Here is a 20,695-nt window from a genome sequence, read left to right as displayed (position 1 = left end):
CCTGCCAATTATTTTCCTTTTTAGCTGAAATTTCTACTTTTTGTTGGAAGTAGAAGCTGCCAAATGTCACCGGCAGAAGCGACAAAAGTAAATGAGGTAGGGAGCGGCAGAGGGACTGAGAGCTGGCGTGAGAGAGGGGAGACAATGGGACTCCCCAGAAAAGCAAACAATCCTCTGATGTGGGTGGCTGGGAGCCTAGTTGGAAGCGCTGACTAAAGTGGGCAAAGTGGAAAAGAGTTACTACTCCCACTTTTTCTCATCAGGAGTTCAGCGCAGAGAGCTCAGTTCGGCGGAGACAATCTTTAGCATATTCCAAGTCACCTAATCTACGACATAATTTTAATGAAGAAACTACTGAATGCAGTGACATAAAATCCAGAGGAAAATGTTTGGAGCCTTTCAGGAGCAGGCATCACTCCTGTTTACGCCTCTTGCCCAATTTCTGGTACTGCTCCACTCCCCTTTTTTCTGGTCTGCACTGGATCCCCGCCCAGCTTTCCAGGGCACAGCAGGCGCCAGGAGAGAGAGCGGCGCGGCAGGTGCCGGCGTTCGGCGCGCACCTGTCCCTGCGCGCGCGCCCGGCGTCCAGCAGGGGGCGGTCGGCGCCCGCGCCTCGCGCGGCCCCGCCCCCGGCCCCGAGGACCCCGCTGCGGCGGGGGCGCGGGAGGGCGCGGCGGGCCGGGCTCTGGCAGGGCTCAAAGGCGGTGGCGGCGCACCGGCTGCCCGCTCGGACGCGCGCCCGCCCTCTCCCTCCTGGGCCGCTTCTCCTCGCCCGCGCCGCCTCCCATACCTGAGCCGGGAGCGGCGCCGCGCCGCCGCCTCCCCCGCCCGCCCGGCCGCCACTCCTGCGCCGCCGCCGCGGGAGTAAAGGTCGCGCCAGCCGAGAGCGAGCCGGCCGCTGCGCCTCCAGGAAGCCTGCGGGGCAGGTCGAGGAAGAGGGGAAAGAGCCGAGAAACTCTTGGGCAGCCCGGGAAGATGGCGCCAGGCGGGCCGGCCGTGGACTGAGAGTCGCCGGGGCCGCGAGGAGCCGGGACCTGCCGCACCCCCGGGGCACGAGCGAGGGCCGCCCGCGGGGCACGGCGCCCGGGCTCCGGCCCGGCCCGCGGGGTCATGTCGGTCGGCGAGCTTTACAGCCAGGTGAGTGCGGGCCGCGCCGGGCCCGGGGGCACAGGTGAGGGCTGCGGGGTGGGTGGTCCTCGGGGGTCCCTTCTCCTGCGGCTGGCTCCGCGGGGCGGGGGCGGCTGGGGACGTCTCTCAGCCTCCCCGCCTCCCCCTCGCCGCCGCCTCCTCACCCCGAACTTCGGTGGCGGAGAAAGTTTGGCTGTTCCGGGAGCGCTCCGCGCTGACCGCCCGCGGCTCCCGCCCCCGGCCAGGGCTGCCTCCGGCTCCCGGACGCCCTGCGGTCGCTGTGCTCGACCGGGCTTTGTCCGGCTGAGGTCCCCGAACCACGGGAGCGTCCCCTGCCAGCTCAGAACCCGGGGCGCTGGGACAGCCCCTGCGGTGGTCCCCTGCTGGTGGACCGCACCCCGTGCTCTGCAGCATGAGCCCCGAAGGGCGCCTCTCGCGTGCCACCGAGGGGGAACCCTGAACTTGAGGGGTGTTCCTGCACTTGGGGGTGGAGAGAGGGGGGAACTCAACCTGGTGTGAGGGGCGCGGCGGCTGAGGGGTGGGTAAGCGGTGGGTCAGAGGATGCTCGAGGGAATCTCTGGGAGCCTGAGAAAGTGCTTTCTTCGCCACGGATGGGCGTTTTGAGGCAGCCGCACTCGGTGGGCTTCAGTTATCGTGGGGAGGGGTCAGAGTAATGCTGACCCGAGGGTGGAGTGTGGATTTCCAGGCTGTCCTCAAGGTCAGAAGGAATGTGCGGGGCTCCGTGCTCAAAGTCAGAAAAGGGTGCAGCCGGTTGGAGACGCCCGGCTTCCGCAGCAATTGCTGTGATTAGAGACCAGCCGCTGCTTCCCCAAGCGCCCACGGTCAAGCTGCAGCCGCCGGGGGCCCCCTCGGGTTTCAGCCTGGCCGGGGGAGGTGGGGTGGGTATGAGGGGGGCAGGGTCCTTTAAGCACATACCTTTACCTCCTTTTAAAAAATAAGTTTTGGATGTCCTGACACCTCGTCTGCAGGTTTCCCTTCTCTGTGGCTGGGGCACGTTTGACAGTGCCTCGTGCCCATCTCTCAGTGCAGAGGGGTGTGTGGTGCGCGCGTGGGTGTGGGTGTGGGTGTGGGTGTGGGTGTGCGAAACCCAAGACCCGACCCTGGCCAACAGGTCTGGGCGGGGGAGGAAGAGCTACTTCCGCATCCTCACCTGGTGACTGCTCACCTGGCAAGTGCTCGCAGCTGCCCGGCTCGTGGGCTAGCCTTCAGCTCGGTGGGTCTGCCACCCCGTTTCGTTTGAGGAATTTTTTCTTCCCTTCCTCCTGGAGGGGGTCAGGGCTGAGCTGAGATGACACGAGATGGCAGTGGAGGCTGTAACCTGGCTAGGGGCGGGTCCCTGCACCTGCTCCGCCCCCAGTTGGGTCTCTCCCCGCCCTCCCCGCAGCGATAGCTGATGAACGACACTTCTGGGAGGAAGGGGTGTGAGGTTCCAGTTAGGAGGTGCAATCTCTGGCAGTTCTGGCTTTGGAAGAGCGCCCCACCCTGTTGACCTGTGGGAATCTTGGGAGGAGCGCTCAGAACTCCCCTTTCAGTTCTATCCCTGAAGCGGCTTATCCGGAACTTCAACGACGAGAGGCTGGAAACCAGGGAGCCAGGGAAAGATCTGGAGTGTCAAGTGCTGAAGCTTCGTTACGCTAAAGCGCATGAAAGTTTCCCTTGTGCTCCCAAGTAGAGTGACTCGACTGAACATACCTGCAATGCATGTTAGTCTTTTATCAGTAACTAATTGCTGTATTATATGAAGCTCATGGTTAATTGAATAAGCCCTTAAGTTTTAGAGTCCTGATTTTGAAAAACAAGAACACTGAGTTGCTTTTAAAGACAACTTTAAGAGAAAACACTCAATTTGATTTTCAGTTAGAAATGAGTGTATTGCATGCTAACTATTAGGAATAAGTTAGTGAGAGTCTGAGCTAAAGTTCCAGTGTACTTTTTCTTGACCTGTGAATATAGGGACAGAAATGTTTCATGAGGAAAAGGTCTTGGGAGGACACACAAGACGCTTAAGGAAAAAAGTGGCTTCACTGGTGTGAAGGTTTGCCATACTTGAAAAAGAGTCTTAGAATTCTCCCTAGGGCTGGGGGACTGTACTCACTGTTAATGGGTTTCTAGTTCTTAGATCGTTTGTAGGTTTATGAATCTCAGGTTGATATTTTCTGTGGCCCACGCAGTGACTTCCAGATTGCGTCTTGAGCAGCTGTTACTTTTTCTGGCAGAGTTGCACACGCACTTTACTGTGAGCAGCAGTTGTGCTGCTCTCTAACCACGATCGCCCCGCTTGTTAGGCTGGATTCGCAGTGTGCATATGGATTAGAAATCATGCAGAGACGTCGTGCTTGCTGCTCACATTCGCTTTGTTTCTTGGGGGGAGAGGATTTGTTCATTTTTCTTGTGTTATCAAGATAGCCAATGTTCCTTTTTATTTTTAACCTGCGAGTGGGCTTTTCTAATGTGAACACTGGATTCAGGCACATGCTTTAATGTATTATGCATGATGGAAATAATTATTATGCCAACAGCATTTGTAAGTGGGGTGGAAGTTTTAAAGCCCTTTAGTGATTATACCTGTTGCTTTAGTGACATGGCAGGAACATGTTATTACTGGAACATGAGACACTTAAATTTAAGTGTATAAATTAACCTGTAAGTACTATAGATTCAGATAAGAATTTGGTATATTAGTCTATTCCCAGTTACCCAAGAAGACTTTCTTCTTTTCCCTCCCTCCAAGTTACTGTGTTCTTGCTCTTCTCTTTGTCCATCTGTTCTCTTCAACTGGAGGCTCGTATGCTGTGTGAATATTTGGGGGGCGGGTGATTTTAGTCATTGGCAAAGGGCATTTCTCATAACAAAGGCACTCCTGTTTTCAGAAGACCCAACGCCTTGCCTCTGAGAAATTGCTTTCTTTGTACTGAGGTTTTTCTCAATGAGAAAAGAGAATGGGAGTCACTGCCAGACGCTTTGAGGGTAATGTCAAGGTGAGTCTGGCTCATCCGCCCTTATAGAAAGGTGGAGCTGACCATGGCTCTCCTGTCGCAGGTGGCACGTATGTGGCAAGTGTTAGTACTTTGTTTCCAACCTGCAGAAAAAGACTACATTGTACAAATCAAATTAGCCCAGGTGCCAGGAAGATGCCCAAACATGTGCAAGCGTGGTAAATACGATTTGATTATGATAACTGCAGAAAATAATGTGACTTTTATAGTATAAAATACATAACCTCTCTTTCAGGCTGAATAATACAAGCCTTCTCTATAGAAGGATTATTCTGGATGAAAAATTTAAATACTGTTCTCTCAAATAATGAGGTTTTCAGTATGCGGCTTTGGTTCTAGCCAGCAGAGTGACTGGGAAATCACTAGACTGTAACCAGTACCTTCCAATAATCCCTTTCCTGCTGGTTTTTAGTTGAGAGGTGGTGTCTGAGCAGTGGATTTTTGATGCTGCTAGGAGGTGACTTTACTGGGGTATACGCCCTGTGTGTGTCAGTGGTGGCTCTGAGCACAGGGGCCTTTACGAAGGGCCATCTGGGGCCAGTCCTTTGAAAAATAGAACTCGTGCTTTTGGGCTGGTGTTTTCTAACTGTCCCTTACCTGTGCATCAGGAGTGCAGGTTTCTCCCACGTGTCAGTCTGAAAGGCGGCAAGAGGCTCCTGTTTGCTCTGTGGCCCCAGTAGAGACGTGAGGGTCTGGTGACCAGTTGTAGCAGATGCATTGGCTCTTCCGTATGCCCCGGGCTGTTCTCCTGCACGTGGCCTGGTGCTTGCTCACTCCCAGTGGTCAGCACCTGCGCCCTGTCAACGCTTCCTAGAGCCGAGAACTGACATCCCCCAAGGGAGATGGTCCTTTCCCCGGTGGAGTATGAGAGCTGTAGCTCCCAGTCCCCCCACCTGGGAACAGCCCGCAGATGCGGCGCACACTGTTTCCAGAGCTCCTGTGCAGGTTGAGCCAAAGTGCCTCTCCTTGGGACGTTCCTGAATATCACACCCCTGTGTGGCTTCCGTCCCTTCCCTGTGTCACCTCCCCACTCCGCTTTCCTGGGAGCATTTTCTAATTGAACTTGTGAACAGGACTCCTTGTCTCAGGATCTGGTGCTGGGAACCCAGATGAACACAGAGCCCTGGTGACTTGGCTGGGTGGGCGTGGAGACGCTGGAGGGCTTTGGGCTTCCGCAGGGCCCCGGGAGACCGGGGAGCAGCGTGGAGGTCATGTGCCATGCTCCTGTGTCCCTTCCCCGCCTCGCGCTCTGCCTTGCCCTTGGCCTGCCTTGCCATGCCTAGCTCCCAGTCCCCTCTGCTCCTTTGCTGCTGCAGACTTCCTCATAACTGTTCGCTGACACCAGGTCTCTTCACTTGGGCCTCTTGGGAAAGCTTGCTTTTCAGCTGCTAGTTTCTTCCCATTTCCTTTTGGTTAATGCGCTCCTAATATTTCATTTCATTAGCTGCAGGATAGCCATGCATCAGAAGGCTCTCTGACAGCTCCAGGTCTGGTTGGAGTCTGAGTATATTGTTGTGCTTATATTGTTCAACAGCGATGGCGTTCTCTTGCTGTTGGGGGGCCAGGGCACCTCTGAGTGGAAACTAAGTAGGCATTCTAAATTCTGGAGGGCCTGGGTGTGTTATAATACTGTTATTTTCTGTGATAAGGATCAGCTATAAATTATACTGCTTACAATGTCTAAGTCCGAATACTGTCTTCCCTAAGTGATAGTGGATTTGTCACTATCCATACAGATTGTCATGGTAAACCTGGATGGATTTGAAATAGTAGCTGACCTCTATTTTCTAAGTAGGTTCTCAGAAACCACATTCAAAAGCAGCTCAGTTTAAAGTGAGTGGAGCATCTGAGCCCTGATGTCCTTGTCTACACAAGGACCTTTTGCATCATCATTGGGCTGTAAAACCGAAATACACAAAGTTACCTAACAATCCAGCATGACCCATGTGCCACAAGAGGCGAGCAGGTGCTCCTGGTTGCAGGAATTCTGTAGAAGCGTCAGGCAGGAGGGCAGTGGGGGCAGGACTGGCTCCAGAAGAATGAATAGGATGTGAGTGCACATGGAGATTGAGAATGGCACGGTCGGTAGGAGGTGATAGTTTAAGCACGGCCAGGGATGAGCTAGATGTAATTGGGACTAGTAACTACACTACTATCTTAACATTCTCGTGAAAGTCTTAGACTTATGGAAGACTTGCAAAAATAACAGTTTCTATGTATGTATTTCCAGATTCCCCTGATGTTAATGCCTTGTAAGTAAAGTGCAGTCGTTGAAACCAGAAATTGAACATTCCTATGGCACTATTAACTTGTTTACAAGCCTGATCGGAATTTCACCAGTTTTTCCACTAATGGCCTTTTTCTGGGCTGGGATCCCACCTGGGATTCCACATTGCATTTGGCATTACAGCTCCCTAAGTCTCCTCTAAATGGTGACAGTTCCTCAGTTTTTCCTTTTGATGTTGGCACTTTTGAGAGTATTTGTCAGTGACTTTTGTAGAATGAGCCTCAATTTGGGTTTGTCTTATGTTTTCCCATGCTTTAATGAATGAATTTTTGGCAATAACACAACAAAAGTGATAATGCCTTCCTCAGTGTACCCTCTCAGGAGACAGGTGATACCAGTGTGCCGTTCCTGGTGGTGTCACTATGATCCCTTGGTTAAGGTAATGTCTGTCAGTTTCCTTGTATGGAAGAATGGCACCTAGAAACTAAGATCTGGGTGCTAGATGTGCTTATTACTGTTTTTATAGCCGCTTAGGGATTACTGAGCCTAGAACTCAAATATTTAATTATGCAGGCAAGGGAAGAAGAGTCATCTGTGACCTTGAAGTTTCCAGCTCGAGGATGGACAGAAATAAAGTTGAGATGAGGCAAGGATAATGCTTGATTTTTGACACATTGAGTGTGGGATGAGAGTGGTTTGTCTAAGTGGAAATATTTACATTTGAGGATGTACCGATGAGCTTAGAGGAGAAAGGTCAGGCTCCAGGGTCCTTGCAAATAAAAGCTGCCTGGAATTTGCTTTTTTCTAAGAAATGCAGTTGTCTTACAGCATGGTTTTAATAAAGATGAGACCATGACCTTAATGTGGGCAGTCCTAACCTCTGGGGTCATGATCTTGCTGTGGACCGTGCAGGTGAGTGCCCTTAAACGGTCTCAGCTCTGACACCTAGGAGCAGATACTTCCTAAGCCTTGATTTCTTAATCTGACAGGTTGGCATGGTACCTGCGTTGTAGGTGATTGGAGGATTATGTGATCAGACACACAAAGTGCCTGCCTGGCACCGTGTCTGGCACACTGTGCTTAGCAACTGTTTATCAGCTTATTTCCCCCTTCGGTCGTGGTGCTGGATGGTGGCCTTTTCTCCTAACCCTCCCTTGCCATCCTGCAGGGGTACAGGTCATAAGGGCACTTGGTGAGAGAGAAAGGGAAGGCTTGCTGCACATATGTAACTGCCTGAGCCACAGACAGCCGAGGCACAGGGAGAAAAGACTTCCCATCCCCCACAGCCCCTGGGGAAGGAGCGTGAGCAGTTTGAAAGAAGCTTTACATCTAAGCTGTGCTTTCTGGCCTCCTATTATAGCTCTAAAGGAAAATTAAAAAGCATTTTTCACAATGTTCTTTTATTTTTTTGGTTAATACAAATGATTATTGAAGCAATTCATACAAGGCAGGAAGGGCAGAGGTTCTGTAATCCCATTCCCAGACGGCTGCTGCTAACCACTCCCGTACGGTCCCCAGACCTTCGGTGTCTAGGAGGGGACCACAGCTGAGCGCCGGAGTGGGGACTGGCCTAACCTGTGGCAAGGACACGCCAGCTTTCCAAGATTTAGTACAAAAAATGCACGTGAAATACCTCATTTATGCTTTTATATGTTCATTAAATTCTCAAATAATCATTTGGATATAACATGGCTACTAGCAAATTTAAAATTTCATATGCGATTTGCCTCATTTCTATTGGGCAATATTGCTTTGACTTATGCATGATTCGGTATATACTTATATGTATGGCAGGGTCCCATTTTTTATTTCAAATCTTACTCTACTATGCTTTTTTTCCTCTTTAGTGTATAAAGGTAATTATACTATTCTAATGGCTGCATAATATGGCATAATACAGTTGTACTTTAATGATTTTAACCATCCTCACTTTGAACATTTAATTGGTCCCATTTTTTGATGTGAAAAATGTTGCAGAACATTCTTGGAACCTTTCTGGTTTTTTTTTGGGGGGGAAAGTTCCTAAAGGTGGAATTGCTGGCATGTGCTTTTACAAGTCCTCACTGATACAGTTAATAGCTTCCTGGAAAGAACTGGTTTGTTTCTTTACCCTTCCCTGGCACTGGTCATTGTTGCCTTTTTAAACTTACAGTAAACATTTTATTTTTGTTTAAAGTTGACTTTTGTTGAAGGGTTGGGCATCTTTTCATATGCTTGGTGTGTTCATTTGTAGTTTTCCTTGCATTTCCTCTGTTAAGGTATTTATAACTGCTTTTGCTCATTAAAGGATTATATTTTTAGACATAGGAAGTTGTGGAAACCAGAATGTTCAGGATAAAATATACGAATACGTATGTTAAATAAGGCACCTTGGCATGAGTTTTCTGCTTCATTTGTTTGGAGCTTCCATGTCTCTTGAGCCCTACAGTGGAAAAACACTAATTAAGCAGTTGATAAATGTTAGCTACCTTATGAACCAGGTCATTTCTAAGAGCTGTATGTTAACTAACTTAACAATAACACCATGACACAGGCACCCCCACCATCTTCATTTACAAACAAGGGACTTCAAGCTTACATGACCTGCCCACAGCCACACTCCTCCTGTGGAGTGGGTTAGGGACCCCACCCCCAGCTGTCTGACCCCTCTGCTCTACTGCCTTCCATGAGGTTCTGTCCCATTGATGTTGGGTCTAGAACATCATTTGTGCTCAAAAGAAGCCCTAACATGGAGCTTGCTTTCTGCTAGCACTGCCCTGCCCCACCAGCAGCAGAGAGGGAAAGGAGAAAGGATAGTCTCTGAGTGCAGAAACAGGGCAGACGGTCTGGCCCTGTGGTTCTTTCCCTGGGGAATCTGCTGCTTTGCATCCTGTTGCTACCACCACACTCAGCCCCATAGGCGTCCTGGTGCTTCTTAAAACTGTCCCAAGTGTAGGCAGAAACCCTTGTTTTTGGCTTTCTGTAGGCCACATAGGCCCCCAAAGAGGATCACATCTTCAAAAATAAAAAAAAAGGCTAAATGTAACAAAAGGTGCGCATGAAACTCAGTGTAAAATTATTTCTGATTTTAAATCTAATCCTCCTCTCATCCCAGGGCCCCCATCTGCTTTCCAGGCACTTTCCTTGGCTCCATCTCCCTCTTAAACTCCCGCAGTGGGAGTATCTTCTCTCCAATCAGCCTCAATGTCTGATGGGCATTTTGTTCTCTTTCTGAGCTAAGATCAGAGAAGCGGGTCTGAGACTCCTGGAAGCCCTCTCTCATCTGCCTGCTTAGTCAAAGGTTTTTATGTTTATGGGTGTGCCCTGCTCACTGCCTGTTGGCTGGACAGATGTTTGGAAAGTGAACTCCCCCTCACTCAGGTTGTCAGCTTGGCCATCACAGACAAGGCCCCTTCCTCCAGCATCTGAGGGGAGAGCCTTACAGAAGGACACTCAGGACCCAAACCCTGTTATAGCTTGAGGTGCTTGGCCAGGGCTTTGTCAGAGCACTCTGAAAGCTCCTCCAAGCAGGGGCAGTTTGCTTTGTTACGGGCAGGAGGTCCTCACGTTGTCTGGGTCCTGGTGGAGATGAGCACTGGTGTATCTCGCTGATTTGCTGTGGGGATGACCACGCTTATATATCTGAGCTCCAAGTTAATGGCCCATAATGCTCCTCTTAAAATTTATTCAAGGGCCCATAAAAATTACCCTCCTTTGAATGATTCTAATACTGATGCAGTCCCTTCAGGCTTTTCTCTTCTTTGCTGAAGTTTGGGGAGGAATGAAGAGGCCCATCATGAGGGATGCTTAAGGATTTCCCCATAGAGCTTTTGTCGCTATAAAACTCAAACACATAGTGAAATGAAATCCTAAAGGGCGGAGAACACCCGGATACCTCCTGCGTGGAATTCAAAGACTTGGCTTTTAGTCTGTTCAGAACTAAGCAGTTCACGTCCCCTGGCTTAGAGACTCCCCAAGATAGAAGGTGCTGGGCAATAAGATGCCAGTTCCATTGTAGCATTACCTGGATACTGGGTGTTTATGGTGAGGGATGAAAAGGAAAAACATTGGAACTGGTAAATTGCACTGTATTCAGCTGTCTTCGTGTGCCCTGGCCATTCAGTTTAGACTCTGGCTTAATCTTCCTTTTGCTCACTGCCCACCCAGACCACAGTGCAATCCCACCAATGATATGAGGCATGTTCAGAACATATTACCTGACTTGATATGATGCTCGGCTTAGGTATCACTTAAGGTGCTTCAGAGAGGAATTCGTACAGAATTGATACCATTTTCATGAATTTTTGAAGTCGGCAAAATGAACAGTATTGGTGAAGGATATACATGTGATAAAAATGAGTCAAACCCAGGGAATGAGGGAAAAGGCAACTAGAATAGTAGTTACCTGGGGTGGAGGAGGGTGGCGGGGGAGCAGGAGCAGAACAGTGCTGTTGGAGGGTGACTGGTTTTTGTGACCAGTTCATGAGTTATTCACTGTATTACTCTGCTTCACAGTGACATATAAAAAAGATGATTCTGCTGAATGTAGGGTGAGTTACAAAGCCAAACTTAAAAAAGCTTTGGGATTGTAGGTAATTTTAGAATGCGTTTCACTACTTTTTCTTACTTGTGTGCAGTTGGTGGCTGAGTGTGTGTATTTGCAGAATTGCTCTCACTGAAGATGTTGGTTGAATCTTACACTCATATCCCTCACTTTTCTTGAGAATGGGCTTTACATACTGTAGGCACTCAATAAATGCCCTTGAATTGGTTTAGAGCCCACCTGCACTCCCTTTCTGTTTCCAGGCCATTGCTCTTGGAGGAAAGGCCTTTTTCCACTAAGGAGCCACCTGTACTGTAATGTTATCTTCTGTCGTTTTGGCACAGTTTGGGCTGGAGGGCCCGGTGGAGAGCCCGTCTGTTTCCTCTGGCACTTGCCTAAATCTGTGGAATGCGGAGCCCCTGTTAGGAGATAATTAAATGTTGTTTTTCTTTTTTTACTACTGTGCCCAAAGGCTTAGCACAAGGTGTAAATATGAAATATCAGGAAAGCAACATCTGTGGATATGAATAGCCTAATTTTACATAATTTAAAAAGTAATTTTTAAAATCTTTTTTAGGGGGAGGTAATTAAGTTTTTAAAATTAAAAAAAAAATTTTATGGCGTTACTGTGGATTGAACCCAGAACCTCATGCATGCTAAGCACACACTACCACTGAGCTCTACCTGCACCCCCCAACTATTTTACACAGTTTTGATTGTGTGTTTTTTGCTGTTACCTCCCTAAGTTTTATCATTTACATTCAAAGCAAAATCTTATTTTTTTCTCACTTAAATTTCTATTGACAATCTCATCCAGACTGATGGATATTTGCATCATTAGATGAGGGTGAATATGGATCTCCATTCCTGATGTGAGATCCAACAAAGCAGGTGGCTTTCAGAAGAGGCAACAATGAATCCAGGAGGAACAGTCGGATGGAGTCTGTTTCAGCCGTCTGCTCTCCCACAGGTTAGATAATACTCACAGTTGTCATCTGAAGATTCAGACCAGCTTTCATGTTCATCACTCAGCCAACATGTGTACAGAGCACCTTTTCCCTGCCGTGATGTCTGTCACAGCCCGGACACGAGGCAGGGAGGAAGAGCCCATCCCTGCAAAGTGGTCTTTTGACCTTGGGTTTTTCCAGTTCAGGGGCTCATTTGTTGTATGAGTAAGCATTAAGGAGGTGTTAGTACATTAAAAGGAGATAAATTGCTTTATCTTGTCTCATCAGATTTAATCAAATTCTTAATTTGCCTACCCTTGCTAATGAGAGCTAATGTTTATTTGTGAAATAAGGAAAATGAATATCTCCTTGGCCACAAACTAGTGTTTCTTTGCTGTCAAGCTGCTTGCTTTTTCAATGGCCATTTTACTGAGTACACATGTGCTTAACTATGTAATAAACTGTGTGCACCAAAATGATAAAAATATTCTTAAAATGTGATTTTTATGACGTGTGTCAGATCTCACCCATCTGAATGAAAGCCATTTCCTTCAGGATGCTCTTTGGCAGAGATACAGGGATGCTGGAGCTCGTCAACACCTCTTCCGAAACGGGCTTCAAATCTGGTGATTCTCTTTCCTTTGCTGGCAAAGTCTCTGTGCCTGGAAGGTACACTTTCTCTGTCCCTGAAAATATCCAAGAGTTACTCAAAGAACTGAGCTGGTTGAGTAAGGTAGGAATTCACTGACTTAGATTTCTGTTACAGGCAAAGTGTGACTCGCAGGTACTGATGACAGTTTTGTGTGGCCTCTTACTAGTTGTCACCCTCAGGGGAGGTACAGTCGGCTTTGAAGGCTCTCGGTGATCAATCAGTGTAGAGCCTCCAAGGCTGTCAGGAAAATATTCGTTTAAATGTAAGAGTTCTGGTTTGTTTGGTTAAAACCTTAAGAGGCTTATCAAATTTTATAGTAACATTGATTTATAGTCCCCTTTAAATATATATGTATGTTAATACAGTTAACTTACTACGTGGGCATATAATTGCCTCAATAAATACTTATTGATTTAAAAATCAAATGGAAAGCCCATTCCACCTAATTTCCTAAAACAGTCTTTGAAAGTAGGTGGAAGGATGCTCTCTGTACCTTCTTACCCCGGCTATGCCTCAGGTAGGGTGTTAGCCACTCAATGTAAGATGAGAAAGGAAAGCAGAGCAGTATTATTCGCAGTAGCCAAGAGGTGGAAGCAACCCAGTGTCCATCATGAATGAATGGATAAACCAAAAGTGATACATCCTTACAGCGGAATATTACTCAGCCTTAAGAAGGAAGGATGTTGGTTCTGTTGGATCCTGACAGCAGCTGCAGTGACCCTCGTCTTTCTGGCTCTCCTCGCTGTTTCCTCTTTGCTTCTAGAAACGTGGCCTCCAGTGTGGCCGTCTCTGTTGTCCATCAGAGTGTTCAGTAACATGAAGGGGTGTAAGTCGTCTTCACCAGAGGAGGCGAAGTAGCGCAAGGAGGCTGTGATCTTCTGCTGGAGCGAGGACAAGAAGAGCCTCATCCTGGGGGAGGGCTCGGGATGCTGGTAGGTGATGCGGGCCAGACTGAAGGTGACACCACACCACCTTTGTCAAGATGCTTCCATACCAGGATTGCCACTACGCCCTCTAGGATGCAACCTGTGAGACGGAGGAGAGCAAGAAGGGGGTCTGGGCCCCTGAGTCTGCAGCCCTTCAGAGAAAAATGATCTGTGCCAGCTCCAAGGATGCCATTGAAGAGAAGCTGATGGGGATCAAGAATGAATTACGAGAAAACCGCTACAAGGAGGTCAGGGACCACCACACCCTGGCAGAAAAGCTGGGGGCGGGGTGGGGGGCAGTACTATCACTCCCTGGAGGGCAAGCCTGCCTAGAGCATCTGGCAGCCCTAGACCTGCCCATGGGGGTTGCAGGCTGCCCCCTTTTTGCTGGATTGGTGGGGCTGGGGAGATCCCAGCAGTGGGAGAGCAGTCCCTTCACCCCAGTTGCTAAACAGCCCCCCACGTCCTGAACTTTCCTCCTCCCTCCATCCCTGATGATTCTGGCCTTCCCATACTGTTTCTCATTTTCTCATTCTTCTTGGGTTGAAGCAGATTAAGTTCCCCCAGGCACCCCTGCTTAGGGGTCTGTATTAACACCCCAGTGCCCCACCTGTTTCCCTTTCCCATGCTGCCAGCTTCTAACTGCAGCAGTGACTGTCCGCTCATCTGTTCAGTTCTGTGCACAAATAGAATGTTGTGGAGATGACCCCTCCCCATGCTGCCTGGTTCCCCTGCCCTTTCCCCCCTGGTTGAGGCCACTCATGGAAGCAAGATCAGTAAGCAACCTTCAGTTAAAACAAACAAAACAACAAAGGAAGGAAGGATGTTCTAACACCTGCTAAACATTGATGAACCTTGACATCATGTTAAGTGAAATAAGCCAGTTATAAAACGACGAATATTGTATAATTCCACTAACACAGGTATCTACAGGAGGCAAATTCATAGAGACAAAGCAGAATGGTGGTTGCAGGAGGGAGGGGAGAGTGAAGAGTTGTTTAATGGACACAGAATTTCAGTTTTGCAAGGTGAAAAGTTCTGGAGATGCATGGTAGTGATCGTTGCGCAACAATGTGAATGTACTTAATGCCACTGAAGTATACATTTAAAAATGTTAGGATGGTAAACTTTGTTATACCACAATTTAAAAAAAAAAAACTCTGGAGAGAAAAGGGCAGGGAAAACATAGAGGTCAAGAGCATAACCTTTAGACTGGGTAGACCTGGGTTTTGAGCACTGTTGTCCTGTCGTCACCTCTTCTCCTCCCCGCACTCACCAGCTGTGTGACCTTAGACAATCACTTAGCTTCTAGGCTTCATTTGTCTGTGAAACAGGAGTGAGAAGCTAGTACAGCCCTCAGAGGCTTGATGGGATGAGAACACGTGAACTGTGCTAGCTGGTGCTAATCCTGTTGCTAGGAGAAGGTCTCGTCCTCGGGGAAGCCGCAGGGCAGGTCAGGGCAGGGCAGCGGGTGAGAGCCTGGAGGGCTGGGAAGGGTGCTGTGGGTGCTGATTCGCCGACTCCAGCTCCTGTGCGCGGGGCGGCCAGCCTTGGGTTGGACCATCTAGTTTAGCCGCGCCCAGCGTTGGCGGAGGAGCTCCAGGGCTAGGCGTGGGCGGCTCTTTCAGGTGAGGGGAAGGGAGGAACGAGAGGAGTCCTGAAGTCCTGGCTCTGAGAACCGCTTGTCCTCTCAAATCCTCAACCCTGTTGCTCCAGACCTACCTGTTCCTGAGCTTACAGTGGTGGGACACCCCCCGATTGCACCGAGAGGACACCACTAATGGGATGCCTGTGTCGTCTGCCCTCCTTGGCACCTGGTGAACTAAGCTATTTTGGTTGCAAGGGCACTTCAAGATGTAGGCTCTATTCCTCAGGAACCAGGCTTAGCTCATCTGAGCAGCCTGGCTTAACAGGTCAGCCCAGTGTCAGGGAACCAGAAAGATGCTCCTGAGCCCTGAGGCGTTAGGGACCAGGTTATCCTGTCAGCAGCAGGGGTGCATTTCTGTCAGTGTGCCTCAGTTACTCTTGGCTCTGCCCTTTTCCTGTCTTCTTACCTCTGCCTTGGATTAAATCTCCCTTTCTGAATTTTCGGTGCCAGTTTAGATTGGTTTTACTCTCCGCTGTTATTCCAGTCCACTAATTTGTCCACTGGTGACAAAAGCTTTAAAGCTTTTGTAGGAAACAGCCTGTTGGTTGCTGTTCCTGGGCGGGTACCCAGGTCCGTGTGGCTTTGGCCTCCTCAGGCCCAGGGAACTACCAAAGATGGCTCAGTCACAGGGAGCCGCGTGCTTCCCTCCAGAGGGGCTGTGGATGTTGCTGGCACCAGAGTCAAGGTTTTCCACTGAGGGGTGCGTTAGAATGACCAGGAGAACTAGCGCAGATGTAGATGCTGCTTCTCATCCCTGTAGAAGAGGGCTTGGGGGACTGGTCCTTGGCTTGGTTCCACTTCTTGTTAGATCATGGTTATGCTACTTGATCCTTCTGCCTGACCTTCTGATCTGGTTTTTGACCATCATCAATCCCTGCCATGGTTTCTGCTGGTGGTTTCCATGTCTAACCTGCTCTTACACCCTAAAAACAATGCTGAGATACGGGCTTTAACATCTGTATTACAGTAGCCCAATAATAAACATTTTTTTTCCTTATTGGATTTTGTCCACCTCTTCTGCTAGAAGTGTTCGACATCTTTTCCTTTTTCTCCATTTACTTCCTGCTTCCTTGCCTAACATTCCTTAATCTTCTGTAAGCCATCCTTAATAAAGGCCCCAGGGATTGCCTGCTGTGTTAACATCCCTGAAATCTGACCGGCGGCGTGGAACCAGATGCCACTCAGCAGGCTGCTGGGGTTACAGAACACGCAGCCATGCAGAGAGCTCTTACTGAATGGGGCGGACGCTCAGGGTGTCACTCTGAACTGTGCTCAAGTCGCAGTGTGAACCATCTTCTCAATCAGAAGCTGCCTAAATGCTGGCCAAAGGATGATGATGTGTCCACAGCTGTAAATAACACCAGCAGCCCTGGAACTGTAACCTGTGTGTAACACGTTGTAGCTAAGTGCCCAGCAAATAATTAGTTAGGCTGTAGCTGTTTTCCACTTGAGCTCACCCTGTAAGTTGACTCTGGGCGTAGTGCTGGAATTTAAAATCTCACCTTATGTTTCTTGTGCTTTGCCAGGATTCAGTGGTCACACTTTCCTGATGAGCTATATTTATGCATCTCCAGTTTTTCCTGCAAAGTTACTGATCACCATAAGAAACTGCAGTTTTTGACATGGTTATTCATTGTGGTAAACAGTGGTTAGAATTTGAGTTGATGGCACTGAGACAGGAAATTCGATGGTTCTCAGTCGTATGCTTTCTAGTTTAACAGTGTTACGGGGTGGGAAGTAGCGGTGATGCTACTCTGAGCTGGTTTGGGCTGTGAACTCTGAGTCTGAAGCTCTGCTTTGTGGAGATGTCCATTTTCAGCTCATCACATTCACCAGAACTGCCCTCTCCCACAGTGGAAATGTCTTCCGTCCCTGGTCTCAGTGGGCTGGGCAGTGTCATGTAACAGACACAGATGTTTGAGGATCATCTTGGTGTCAGACACAGCGCTGGGTGTAAAAGGTACAGACACTTATTACACTCTGTGTAATAAATTCTGTATGGGTGTGGTGAGTGCCACGATGACCAGAGTGATGGGATGTGGCCCCATGTGGTAGGAAGCTGTTGAGGTTCCTGGGCTGTCGTGGCAGCTGCTAAGACAGTGGTTAGAGAGGAAGTCTCCCCTCTCCCTCCTGTCAGTCCTTCAACAGGCCTTTGTGTCTCCTGCCTGTTGAGCATTGAGAAGGGCAGGTCCCCCCACCTAGAACCACACAGTGAGTAGTGATGAAGCTCAGAATCTCACCACCTGGGGGCCTTCAGCATCTCGAGCTGTTCCTTCTCTGAGCCACTCAACAAGCATGAAAGCCCCATTCTTTCACTTGGAAAACTGCTTTTTCTCCCTCCCACCTTGGGGGCTCAAATCTGCAATGTAGGAGAGCTGGGTGGATGTAGGGGAAACACCTGATTGGATGGGTGGGATGAGGCTGAAGTTTTGTGTGTGTAGCCTTTTAAGAAGGAGAAAACATCACATAGTGATGTCAGAGAATGATTTCTGTAAATCACCTGCCATTTGAAGAGGAAGATGAAAATGGGGGTGTACAAAAATACAAATGAACAAAATGTTTATATGCTATTACAAGGGTTTATTGTACCCATTTTAGAGCATAAAAATACAATATTATCCAAAATATGGAAGAGTATTTACATGAATCTTTTCAGAGCTGCCTCTAACACTGAGCTGTACCATTTTTGGAACTTGTTCCTGAGAACAAAATTTAGGACCAACTTGTATCCATAAAGTTAGGGTTATCTTGACTTTTGTCATTGTTTTAGTTCTGCCGTTTCAATGTTTTGAATGCATTATCAATGCAAAGTTCTTCCAGAGCTTGGTGTTTATGATCTACCTTATAACATAGCACTTTCTGTGCTTGTAAGTGGTAACTACGGTTTGTCTGCTGCTGGTGCACTAATAGGACTTAAGGTGACTTCAGACATAACCAGAAATACAGGCGAGAACACTGTGCCAACAGCTTTTTCAGCTGGGATGATAAATGATGATCATAAGAGTGCACGATTGTCTTCTAGGCAAAAAATTGTAGTTGCGTAAATTGTTGCCGCCTTTAGAAAAGGCTATTGATTTTATGTACTGCAGCGAGATTGCTATCACATTGACCTCTTTACGACCTCTTATCAAGACAGTGACTTACAATAGTGAGTCTTCAAAATGGAAGTTTTACAAAGTTCTTTGCGAGAACTGTGCCCATTGGTGGCTCCTGGTTGGCCATCGTGAAGTATTGGCCTGGGCTGAGGGTGAGAGGTTGAGGGGAGGATGAACTGGAAGGTGTGAAGCAAACAGATGTCCTTTGAAGGGGACTAAGTGATGGTGGCACTGTCCTCCAGCTTGGGTAAGTCTGGCTCTCGGATGCATTTACATGTCAGTGTGCAGCATGTGGGCCGGGCAAAAGCAAGCCATCCCCAGGAAACAAACCAGCTGAAAGACAAGAAAAAGTCAGTTGTGTGAGTGATTACCCTGCTTGGTGAGGCTGTGCCTTGCGGGGAGGGCGATAAGGGGGGAATCTGTTTCCTTTGGCAGCTCAGAGCCTCTAGAAGAGGCTCTGAAGTGAAGTGAGCCTCTTTCTTGAAGCATCTCCCTGTGATGGACAGTGTTAGGGACTTTCAGGGCTCATTTTGGTATTGCATGGTTTTTGTTCTGCTAATGACTTTAGAATCCAGCTCCCTCAGCCCCTAGTGTGACTCCACTCCACTCCATTCTGAGGTTGATGACCTATTTTTAAGGGATCTTGATAAATAGAGCTAGAGGTAGATGCCTGGAAAGGAGAAGTACCTAGAAACTATCACATGAGGGACAGTTGTGGGGCCCAGGGTGTACAGGCCAGAGAAGAGGAGCTAGAACCCTGGAATAGTGAGGGCCTGCCATGTGGCGTTCGTGTGTTCCCTCTGAGTTCTTCTGAAGAGCGTGGTGATCAACACTGGGCGTGTTGCAGTAGGTTTCCAACTCACTTGAATTTATTCGAAGAACGGGAATGACAAAGCTTTATCAGTTCAGTACAAACCAGTTTAAAATGTGGTCTACTTCCATGTTTTGGTGGTGGTTACTTAGTGGTGGGAGGTGGAAAGGCAGTGTGAGAGCACCACCTGTTACTTCTTTTTCTTTTTTTTAAGGAGGAAACCATGTGTAGGTTGTGAGTTGGGATGCAGATGAGAGAAGGGTGAGAACGACGGGAGGGGTTAGAGAGAGGAAGGCGATCGAGGTGGGGGAGTGGGGAAGTCCGGGCAAGTGGGCGCAGTGTGGCCTCTGCCATGCGCTGGGCTGGTGTTCCGAGGACCCCCTTGCAGCCAGTCCTCCAAGAAAGGCAGCTGCAGTGAAGTGGGGCCAAATACCCTGAGAGGCTGGCTGGGACCTGGTTTGCCTTACAATGACATCGGTTCCCTGTAATGCCCTGGAAGCTGATGATTTTGGCTCTAGATAAAGTGTCCCATCAGTGAGAGATCCAGGATGTGCTGATGTCCTGGTGTGGCTGGCTGCCTCCCGACAACCCCGGCCATCACTCTGCTTGTCACTTGATAAGAGCCCTGGCACGGGGTGTGTTTCTCTAGGAACAGGGCCTGCTGCCTGAGGTCAGGTGGCTTCTGATGCCGCAGCACGTCTGCATCAGGCAGATCACTCGCACTCTATGTAAGGCATTTGTATAATCAAATGAAAGAAAAGTAAGACTCCTTCCATTTCACACATATGCATCTATGTCTAAAAATATATCACTCCTTTGCCCCAGTCCCCTAATTTTGGCCGTGTTGTGAGGGAGAGGCGGCTTTGAGGTGTGAAGCAAACAGATGTCCTTGGAAGGGGACCAAGTGACAGTGGCACCGTCCTCCCCAGTGGGTTGGCCTCTGCTTTTCCCCATCAAAAGTTACCAGCTCGTTATTCTTAACAGCAACATATTATATTTTTGTATACACTCGATGCTTTCCAAGTTGTGCTCCCGTAGAGTTGTCACTGCTCTTGCTGACTAGAGCCCTCAGAGGTAAGGAAGATAAAGGAGCTTGAGACGCTGAACTGTTAAGTGACTTGCTCAGGCTTACTCTGCGAGGCAGGCCTGGCAGGCAGGCTTTCAGGCCCTGAAGTCAAGGGTTCCAGCACATGGCATTGTGGGGGTGTCCCTTATTAGGAAAGACGGGCTGATGGGGGTGAGGGAGTACCATCTCCCTGCATACTTGTTCTGTGTGTGTGTTTTCCTGGAGACTCAGTAGCTTGTCTGCATCTAAAGGATTGAAGTTCCATGTCACTGGTTACACCTGTTTTTCTAGTTTCTGGTCTGTTGGTGTATTCTGGTGTCACAGCCTGCAGTGTGCGTTGATTTGCTCCATGTGATAAGTAGCCCAGAGGCTGAGTGTGGTGCAGTGGAGGAAGCGTGGACCTTTCCACTTGGAGTAATGGCTCCTGTGACACTGACACTAACTAGTGACACTTACACGGGGCTCTCTAACTTGGGCAAGTCATTGCATCGCTCTGGGCCTCAGTTTCCTCATTTGATGGACGAAGGGAGTAGGACCAGACCTCTTGGGTGTCTTCGGTGTCTAAGATTGTGTGAAAGTGTCCATCTCCGAGTCACAATCTGTATCTTTTAAAAATAACAAATATGCCTCTTGCATATTTTTTCCTGACTTTCTAC

The 20,695-nt window shown here is 48.7% G+C and overlaps 1 protein-coding gene and 1 pseudogene across 1 annotated transcript in view; both read left to right on the top strand.

The window, feature by feature from the left end:
• Positions 1 to 726: 726 nt before the first annotated feature.
• MYO5B (myosin VB) overlaps positions 727 to 20,695 on the top strand; it is a 294,119-nt gene continuing 274,150 nt past the window's right edge. Inside the window, exon 1 of the mRNA XM_074355274.1 lies at positions 727 to 1,137. Coding sequence (XP_074211375.1) covers positions 1,111 to 1,137 — 27 coding nt within the window. The 5' untranslated portion in view covers positions 727 to 1,110. The remainder of the gene's footprint in view (positions 1,138 to 20,695) is intronic.
• On the top strand, positions 12,398 to 15,975 carry LOC105074004 (cofilin-1-like; annotated as a pseudogene).

Source organism: Camelus bactrianus, chromosome 30 (genome assembly GCF_048773025.1).
Source record: "Camelus bactrianus isolate YW-2024 breed Bactrian camel chromosome 30, ASM4877302v1, whole genome shotgun sequence".
Taxonomy (NCBI): Eukaryota; Metazoa; Chordata; class Mammalia; order Artiodactyla; family Camelidae; genus Camelus; species Camelus bactrianus.
Note: the sequence above shows the minus strand (reverse complement) of the source record. Positions and strands in the feature narration are given on the sequence as shown.